Source organism: Canis lupus, chromosome 5 (genome assembly GCF_048164855.1).
Source record: "Canis lupus baileyi chromosome 5, mCanLup2.hap1, whole genome shotgun sequence".
Classification (NCBI taxonomy): domain Eukaryota; kingdom Metazoa; phylum Chordata; class Mammalia; order Carnivora; family Canidae; genus Canis; species Canis lupus.
The window spans coordinates 31,274,869-31,284,937 of NC_132842.1; the positions used below are offsets into that span (position 1 = coordinate 31,274,869).

Below are 10,069 nucleotides of genomic sequence, written 5' to 3' on the forward strand. Positions count from 1 at the left end.
ACCATACAATGTTGTTGCACCACTTTTGACTATATTTATTCTCCTTTCTTCATGACTTACTTACTGTATAATTGGAAGTTCATACTTCTTGAACCCCTACACCTGTTTCACCCATTCCCTCCCTCCCCTCCCTTTTGGCAACTACCAGTTTCTCCTCTGCCTTTATGAGTCTGTTTCTGTTTTCTGTTTGTTTATTCAACCATTTGTTTTGTTTTTCAGATTTCACATATAAGTGAGAGCATATGCCATTTTTCCTTCTCTGTATGAGTTATTTCACTTAACATGATATCCTCTAGGTCCATCTATATTGACACAAATGGCAAGATTTCATTCTTTTTAATGGCTAAGTAATATTCCGTTTTACATATGTATTACATCTTCTTCATCCATTCACTTATCAGTGGACATTTGGATTGCTTCCATATCTTAGTTATTGTAAATAATGCTGCAATAAACATAAGCATGCATGTATCTTTTTAAATTAGTGTTTTCATTTTCTTTTGGTAAATACCCTAAAGTAGAATTATAGTAGTGGATCATATGGTTTTTCTAGTTTTAAATTTTTTGAAGAAGCTCCCTCCATACTCTTCTCCGGAGTGGCTGCACCAGTTTGCATTCCTACTAACAGTGCACAAGGTCCCTCTTTCTCTAAATTCTCACCAACACCTGTTGTTTCTTGTGTTGTTGGTGTTATCCATTCTGACAGGTATGAGGTGGTATCTCATTATGGTTTTTATTTGCATTTCCATGATGAGTGATGATATTTAGCATCTTTTCATGTGTCTGTTGGCCATCTGTATGTGCTCCTTGGAAAAGTGTACATTCAGGTCTTCTCCCAGACCTGATTAGTCTCCTTAGTCAGATTATTTGTTCTTCTGGTGTTGAGTTGTGTAAGTTCCTTATATTTTTTTATATTAACCACTTATCAGATATATCATTTGAAATATTTTCTCCCATTCAGTAGGTTGCTTTTTTGTTTTGTTGATTGTTTCCTTTGCACTACAGAAGCTTTTTAGTTTGGCGTAGTCCCAGTAGTTTATTTTTGCTTTTGTTTCCATTGCCTCAGGAGACATATCCTTAAGTATGTTGCTAAGGCCAACATCCAAGAGATTGCTGCCTGTGTCTTCTTTTAGGATTTTTATTGTTTCCTGTCTCACATTTAGGACTTGAACTGTTTTGAGATTTTTGTGTGTGTATGGTGTAAGAAAGTGGTCCAGTTTCATCCTTCTGAATGTGGCTATATAGTTTTCCCAACATCATTTGTTGAAGACACTATCTTTTTCCCATTGGATATTCTTTCCTGCTTTGTTGAAGATTAATTGACCATATAGCTGTGGGTTCATTTCTGAGCTTTCTATTCTATTCCATTGATCTGTGTCTCCATTTGTGCCAGTACCTTATTGTTTTGATTACAGTAGGTTTATTTTATATCTTGAAGTCTAGGATTATGATAGTTCTGGTTTTGTTTTCCTTTCTCAAGATTCCTTTGCCTGTTCAGGGTCTTTTGTGGTTCCATAGACATTTTAGGATTGTTTGTTTTAGTTCTCTAAAAAATGCTATTGGTATTTTAATAAGGATTGCATTGAATCTGTAGATTGCTTTGGATAGTATGGACATTTTAACAATATTAATTCTCCCAATCCATTAACATGGTATATCTTTCCCATTGTGTGATTTTTAATTTCTCTCATCAATGTCTTATAATTTTCTGAATCCGGGTCTTTTATCTCCTTGGTTAAATTTATTCCCAGGTGTTTTATTCCTTTTGGTGCAATTTTAAATGGGATTTCTTTCTTTCTTTCTTTCTTTCTTTCTTTCTTTCTTTCTTTCTTTCTTTCTTTCTTTTTCTTTTTAAAGACTTTATTTATTTGATGCATAGAGAAAGAGAGAGAGAGAAATCACAAGCAGGCAGAGTGGCAGGCAGAGAGAAAGGGAGAAGCAAGCTCCCCGCTGAGCTGGGAGCCTGGCAAGCGGCTCCATTACAGGACTCTGAGATCATAACCTGAGCCAAAGGCAGACGATTAACTGCCTGCACCACCCAGGTGCCCCTGGGATTGGTTTCTTAATTTTTTTCCCTGTTACTTCCTCCTGCCATGTTAGTGAATTCTAAATTTATTAGTTCTAATAGTTTTTTGGTGGAGTCTTTATATAGTACCACATCTGCATTGTGAATAGTGACAGTTTTATACTTTATTAATTTCTCCTAAATATTCTTTAAAAAAATAATCTAATACTACTTCTCTTTCAACCACTGCAGGTGTGGGTAACCTTCCTCCGTCCAGAATTGGTTCAAACCAATCTAGAAATGTCACTGAAGAAGCTTGGGTTTAGCTATGTGGATCTTTATCTCATTCATTTCCCAGTACCTTTGAAGGTTAGCAAAAGTTATTTTACTTTGATGACCAACATACCAATTAGTAGCTGAATACAACAGAGGATATAGTTTATAAAAAATGAGGAGAAACATACATAGTATTTTAAGATTCCCTTTTTTCTGCTGTAATATTCCTTTCTCAGCCCCAGAGTGACAAGAGTTCACTGTCATCCATGTCTTTGATTTTGTGAATACACTGTCTGTATTTTCAAGACCTCTGCTCCTGAATCTCAGCCTTTGACCCCTCGTTTTTGGAGAATGTTCTGAGGTAGAGAACAGTTGAGGCACAGGAGATTTAATGAGGATGGAACACAGGCTTTGAGATGCTGACAAGTCATGTTCTTGAATGCCCATCTCTAGGTGGAAGCAGGAATTGAAGCAGCTTATCCCACAAGTATCTGGGGCCAAGGGGCCTATGGAGCCCTGGCACCACCCTAGCCTCTCTCTAGGATGGGTATTGGGTGTTTCAAGCTGCCCTTGACACAAACAATATTTATTGAACCTTTATCAGTTAAAAACATACTTTCTAGGAAATGCATTTCCTCCATGTACTTTCTCTCCCTTTAGCCTAAAGTTTCCATTCCTTTCAAAATGAGAATACATTGTCGCATTAGCCTGAAGGTCTGTAGGCTCTTGATGGCTTGGCTGAGGCCAAACACAACTTTGTACAACCTCTCATTCTTTTCTGTGTCCCAGCCTGGGGAGGAATTGTTCCCAAAGGACAAAGATGGAAAAATCATTTTTGACAGAGTGGATCTCTGTGCCACATGGGAGGTGAGTAGAGCTCCAAAGATGCGATCCATGTCTCTGCATGTTGGGTGAGAGAGGATGGACAAGGAATTCAAGATGTGTGCATCTCGTCCAGTTCTGCTCCCATGTAGACTTGGGCGAGTCCTTCCCTGAGTGTCCTTCTGCCATGGTTTCACACCTCTCCCATTTAATAATTTACCAAGTACTTGTTGAGTGCCTATGATGTATTGAATACTAAGTATTTTTAAGTTCTCAGGCTACGTCAATGAACAAACCAAGGTCTCTGGGCACATGGAATGGAAGTGCTGTGGCATGGGTTGGGGGTGTGTGGAATGGGAAAGTAAAACTCACCAAGGAAACTGAGAATGCCAGGGTAGGTATGGGATGCAGATGGGCAGGGTAGGCTTTCCTGAGAAGGTAACAAATTGGGCAAATATTTGTAAGTGCGGAACTGAACACGTGGGTATCTAGAAGGAGAGTGATACAGGCATAAAGGAAGCCAAGGCCCAGTTGTTGTTGTTAAGATTTTATTCATTTACTTGAGAAAGACTGAGAGTGGGGAGGAGCAGAGAGGGAGAGGGAGAAGCAGATCCCCCGCTGAGCAGTGAGCCCAACATGGGACTTGATCCCAGGACTCTGGGATCATGCCCTGATCTGAAGGCAGACACTTAACCCACTAAGCCACCCAGATGCCCTCAAGGCCCAGTTCCTAAGGTGGGAGAGAGCCTATTATGTTCAAGAACAGCAAGGGTGCGTGTGTGACTGGAATAGTTAATCTGATGACCCTAATAGGACATGAGGTCACAGAGAAAAGAGGGAGCCAGTGGGCTGGGGACCAGAATGGCCTCCTTCTTGGTTCCCAAGCTGCAGACCTCCACTCCTGGTCTCCTGGGGCTTGTTTTGCCATCACTCAAGTTTTTCTAGGTGTGCAGCTAAAAATCGCACTGAGCCCTTTAGCTCTGTTCTAAACCCTGTGCATTCTATCTTCTTACTCATTTTTAAGAATTATTTTATTTTCCATTCTCCTACTTGGTTAATTCCTATCTCCTTTATTGACATGAGTGCCTTTAAAGGCTCTCTCTCTCAAAAAAAAAATAAATAAATAAATAAATAAATAAATAAAAATAAAAAAAATAAAGGCTCTCTCTCTCATGCTCTGTCTCATCTTCTCTCCCATCCTCCACCCCTACTCTTAGCACGCTACCACTTATCATGCTTCCCTAGCTGGCTCCACAGATTACTGACCACCCCTTCCCTCCGTAGGCCATGGAGAAGTGTAAAGATTCAGGGCTTGCCAAGTCTATTGGTGTGTCCAACTTTAACCGCAGGCAGCTGGAGAGGATCCTGAGCAAGCCAAGGCTTAAGTACAAGCCTGTCTGCAACCAGGTGAGCCACATCAATCAACCCACCGCACCCCTATCTCCTCTCCCTCCTTGGCTTACTCTTCCCTCATTTCAACTAGGTCACGGGTGGCATCTCCCCATCCTGTAGAGAGCAGAGTGTACTGCAAGTTGTTGAAAACAGTCCCCAAGGCCATGTCACTTTATAACAAAACATCTAAGTGTCAGGTTGGAGTATAATCTACTAGGTGTTATGGTGGTTGGTCTTAGAAATTTAAAGCTAGCTAATTACTGAGCTTTCTCATCTCTGGTCAATAAAGTTGGAACACTTCTATATAAAAGAAAACGGGTAATTCTTTCGAGTTCTGTGTTAGGAGATATCTGCTGAGACTCAATGGTATAAAATCAGCCACCCACAATGTGAGTAGGTTAGTGCCATTGAACTGTATGCTTAGAAATGGCTAAAATGGTAGATCTACTTTTTAAAAAATGGTAAATTTAAAAAAAAAATAAAAATAAAAAAATAAAAAATGGTAAATTTATGTTATGTGTATTTTACCACAATAAAAACATTTAAAGGTTAAAAAAAAATCAGAAGTCCACTTGTTATAATAAACCTGCTTTAATGAGCCACACATAAAACTTGCTTATCTTAGAATAATGTAAGAAATCATGAGTACAGAAGTGAGTGGCCACCCTTCTGCACTCCGGAGAGCTCACACTCGCCTTGGGCTTATCTCCTTTAAACTTCGTACCTGCAGGCTTGTTAGAGAGGGATTGGCAATCCGTGTATTAGATATCAGTGAGTCTTATTTTTTTTCTTATTTTTAGATGAAAAGTACAAATAGATGTTCTAAAGGTGGTATTGTGGGTCCCTTGGGAGATTTACCTTCACTTTGAGCATCACCAGTTTATAGAAAATAAAGAAACTGGTTTTGATTGGGGTAGTGATGACGAATTAAGGAAGAAGCTGAACGTGGCCCTGAGCTCTACCGGGCAAATGGAATGCGGCCAAGTTGAGGTCGTTGGTTAGTGGCAAGTCTACATGAGCCCAAAGAGCTGGAACAGAGTCTAGTTCGTTGTGACCTGTGAGGTTGAGGTCATTGGTTAATGGGAAGTCTACATGGGCTCAAAGAGCTGGAACAGAGTTCAGTTCGTTGTGATCTGTGAGGCAATCAGGTGATAGCAGACGGTGGTTCAGGTCAGGTGAACCTAGGTCCAGGCTTGGTTTGGGGCCCTGAATACAATACATCCCCCTTCCTCCCTGTCCGTGTCCCTGACGGAGACCGCAAACACACGTGCAGCTGTGACACAGAAAGTCCCTTTGCACCTAATGCCTGAGCCAGCCCCTTTCCTGCAAGCTGTGTTGATGAATACGGTTCACGGGAGGCCCAAGTCAGGCTTCTGGCTTCTCCTCGGATCTGCGCTCATGCTTATCCAACCACCACAGTCAGGGAAAGGCAGTGAAAAAGGGGTGCAGCAGGAGCTCAGCCACACTTTTGGTTTGGGATCTGGCCTTGTCTCTCGTGAGCCCCTTTCTCAGTAGAGCCGTGTCATCTCTGGGCCGTAATGCAGAGGTAAGCCTCTGGCAGGTCCCCTGGCACAGCTGTGGGTGATGATCCTGTGTTGGCTCCTGTGGCTGGGACACCTACATGCGTTTGCTACCGGGCGATACAGCCCTACAGCTTCCCCGTCAGGTTGGTGGCCGTGGTCCTGTGATCCAGCCCTTCTGCTTGGCACTCTGCAGGTGGAGTGTCACCTTTACTTCAACCAGAGCAAACTCCTGGAGTTCTGCAAGTCCAAGGACATCATCCTGACTGCATACGGTGCCTTGGGGTCCGACTTCGGGAAGGAATGGTAATGACCTCTATGCCTGTATCCTAACTGCAGACGCTGTACCTTCTGGAGTCATCACTCAACTGTCGGGGGGGGGGGGGCGGGGGGAGGGATGGTAGACAGCAGCCGTGGTCCATCTCCATAGACGCTTAACTCGCCTACATTGTGGGGACTCAAGGACACATTATTAAATAACACAAACCCTGATTAGAATGTTCACACAGTTGAAAAGCTTTGGCTGTAAAGAGTGACAAAGTGAGCCCTCGCCATGATTCTGACACTTGATAGCCGAGTGATAGGAGACAAGTGACAACTTCTGTTAAGTCTTAGTATCTTTATCTCTTGAAGAGGAATATAAAAATGCACCTTTTAGCACTTGACAAAGCAGATCATTAATTGAAAGCATTTTTGAGGGGCACCTGCCCTGTTGGTTGAGCGTCTGCCTTTGGCTCAGATCATGATCTCAGGGTCCTGGGATCGAGCCCCAAGTTGGGCTCCCTCTCCCTCTGCTGCTCCCCCTGTGTGTGCTCTCTCTCTCCCTTTCTCAGTCAAGTAAATAAATAAAACGAAATAAAATAAAATAAAATAAAAGCATTTTTGAAATAGTAGATTCTTATAAAATAATTGGGTTGTTACAATGCAGATTATTGGATCTTAATTTGGACAGTTTCTCTTCTTATCCAGTCTTTTACCACATTTCTCAGAAATGCTTTTTTAAACAAACAAACAAACAAACAAACAAACAAAAACATATGAAATACTCCCTGAGGGTCCTCTTCTGCCTTCCTTTCTCTGGGCCTTCTTTGGATCCACCAAAAGAAGTGAGCCCAGGGACTGTGGCACAGCAGCAGGTTCAGGAGGCAGAGCTTAGAGGGCGAAGGCCCCCGGCGTGAGGGGCTACACGGGCTCCGACACACAGCACCCTGCCTCCCCCCAGGGTGAACCAGGACGCCCCAGTTCTCCTGAAGGACCCAGTTCTCAATGCTGTGGCCGCCAGGCACGGGCGAACTCCGGCCCAGGTGGCCCTGCGCTTCCAGCTGCAGCGGGGGGTGGTGGCCTTGGCCAAGAGCTTCAACGAGAAGAGAATCCGGGAGAACTTCCAGGTGGGGCTGCGGGCCCAGGGCTGGACGGGGCCCCATTTCCCTCTGCACTGGGTCATCCGTGAGGCACCCGCGGGCTGTCCGTCCTCAGTGCCCAGGTAGCTTCTGCGGTGTCGGGAGAGGCCCCGGGAGGGTCAGCTTGGGGTCCCCATGCTGGGTTTCCTTTGAACCCCAAGCTAGGGCCTGATCTGCAGCTGCACAGAGAAGGAGTTAGATGACATGTGATTGGCGCTGGGGCCTGTCGAGGCTTCCTTCGCTGTGGCCACATGCACCTGCCCAGCGCCCCTGGGGGGCCCAACTCCCGCCTGGAGTGAACCCCAGCTTCATGAGTCATCTCTCAAAACCTCCACACCCCTTGCACAAACGTGTGTGGGAGGGGTAGGGGGATGGGGGCAGTCAGTGCCGCGGGGAAACTGAGTCATCACCTCATGTTTCTGGCAGGTGTTTGATTTCCAGTTGACACCAGAGGACATGGAGACTCTGAGCAGCCTCAACAAAAACATTCGCTACTTTTCAGATACTTTGTAAGTAGCTCGTTGCTCCCTTGACATTGGGAAGCTGGACGGTGGTGGGACTGTGTGACCCCAATCCACAGAGGGGTTCCTCTTCTTTTAGGAAAGTGGCTGGGGAACATCTTTCCTTCAAGGCCTCTGGAACCTCTTTTCCCTGATGCTCTCCTGTCCTCTGTCCTCACTGCACCTGTGATGGGGGCCAGTGGGTGCTGGAGTCACCCTTCTCTCCGCCTTACTCACTGCCTCCCCGAAACCTGGGGAAATCCCTCTCCACCGCCCCATCAGGCTCTCCCTCCCACCACAGGCACTCAACCGTGCTCCCGTCTTTTTTTTTTTTAATATATATATATTTTTTTCTTTTAAAAAAGTTTTTATTTGAAAGCAAAACAGTACAATCCACAAGTACAAACATGTGAAATCGTTAATAGCACGTGTTTATGTTTTATCATGAATCAGACATGTTTGAACAATTCACAGCTACAGGAAATCTAGAACGAAATCAAATATTTTGTCACATCAGGTTGAAAAGTTGGAGAGGACTTTGTAATATATATATTTTTTATTGGAGTTCGATTTGCCAACACATAGTATAACACCCAGTGCTCATCCCGTCAAGTGCCCCCCTCAGTGCCCGTCACGCAGTCCCCCCGTCCCCCCGCCCACCTCCCCTTCTACCACCCCTAGTTCGTTTCCCAGCGTTAGGAGTCTCTCATGGTCTGTCACCCTCTCTGATATTTCCCGCTCTGTTCCCCTCCTTTCCCCTTTATTCCCTTTCACTACGTCTTATATTCCCTGTATCAGTGAGACCATAGGATGATTGTCCTTCTCTGATTGACTTATGTCACTCAACATCATACCCTCCAGTTCCATCCATGTCGAAGCAAATGGTGGGTATTCATCCTTTCTGATGGCTAAGGAATATTCCATTGTATACATAAACCACATCTTCTTTATCCATTCATCTTTCAATGGACACCGAGGCTCCTTCCACAGTTTGGCTATTGTGGACATTGCTGCTAGAAACATCGGGGTGCAGGTGACCCGGTGTTTCACTGCATCTGTATCTTTGGGGTCAGTCCCCAACAGTGCAATTGCTGGATCGTAGGGCAGATCTATTTTTAACTCTGAGGAACCTCCACACAGTTTTCCCAAGTGGCTGCACCAGTTCACATTCCCAGCAACAGTGCAAGAGTTCCCCTTTCTTTACATCCTCTCCAACATTTGTGGTTTCCTGCCTTGTTAATTGTCCCCATTCTCACTGGTGTGAGGTAGGATCTCATTGTGGTTTTGATTTGTATTTCCCTGACGGCCAGTGATGCGGAGCATTGTCTCATGTGCTTGGTGGTCATGTGTATGTCTTCCTCTGTGAAATGTCTGTTCATGTCTTCTGCCCATTTCATGGTTGGGTTGTTTGTTTCTTTGCTGTTGAGTTTAAGAAGTTCTGTATAGATCTTGGATACTAGCCCTTTATCTGATATGTCATTTGCCAAAATCTTTTCCCATTCTGTCGGTTGTCTTGTAGTTTTGTGGACTGTTTCTTTGGCTGTGCAGAAGTTCTTTATCCTGATGAAGTCCCCATAGTGCTCCCGTCTTTAAAACCAAAACCCAAACCAAAATCTTCTCTTGAGCTGACATCGCTCTGCAGCCACACTGCATTTCTCCTTCCATAGGGAAACTTCTCGAAGGAGCCTATGCTTGCCGCCTCGAGCCTCTCTCTTCCCATCTTCTGAGGCACCTGCTCCCCACTTTGCCAAAACTCTCCTTGTCAAGGTCAGCCATGTCCTCCTTTCCTCATTTGTCTCGTTTTAGCTGGCAGACCTCTCTCTCCTCCTGGAAACGTGTGCGTGGCTTTCCTTCCACGCGGCCCACCCGCTTACCTGCTTCCCCGTTGTTGCCCGAGCCTCCTTCTCCTGTTCTTTGCAAGCCCTCCCCATCCACCTGGCCTCCTAACTTTGGAGCGACTTGGTCCTTGGACCTCTTTTCTTTTCTGTCTGTGCCCACCTCCCGGCTGCTTTCACCCAGTCTCAAGCTTTAAACACCATCTAAATACCCACTCCCCAGGATTCTACCCAGCCCAGACCTCGGCCCTGGACCAAGATTTGTAAGTCCAGTTGCTCAGCTGCACTTGGGTGTGCAATACGCCACCTCAAACCCATC

General features: G+C 44.7%; 1 protein-coding gene across 5 annotated transcripts in view; it reads left to right on the top strand.

Moving 5' to 3' along the window:
• Positions 1–10,069, top strand: part of LOC140633436 (estradiol 17 beta-dehydrogenase 5-like) — a 29,943-nt gene that overhangs the window by 16,609 nt on the left and 3,265 nt on the right. For all 5 annotated transcript variants that reach the window (XM_072825937.1, XM_072825936.1, XM_072825935.1 and 2 more), the window contains 6 exons: positions 2,258–2,374; positions 3,071–3,148; positions 4,388–4,510; positions 6,212–6,321; positions 7,238–7,403; positions 7,842–7,924. In XM_072825937.1, the coding sequence (XP_072682038.1) occupies positions 2,258–2,374; positions 3,071–3,148; positions 4,388–4,510; positions 6,212–6,321; positions 7,238–7,403; positions 7,842–7,924 (677 nt within the window). The remainder of the gene's footprint in view (positions 1–2,257; positions 2,375–3,070; positions 3,149–4,387; positions 4,511–6,211; positions 6,322–7,237; positions 7,404–7,841; positions 7,925–10,069) is intronic.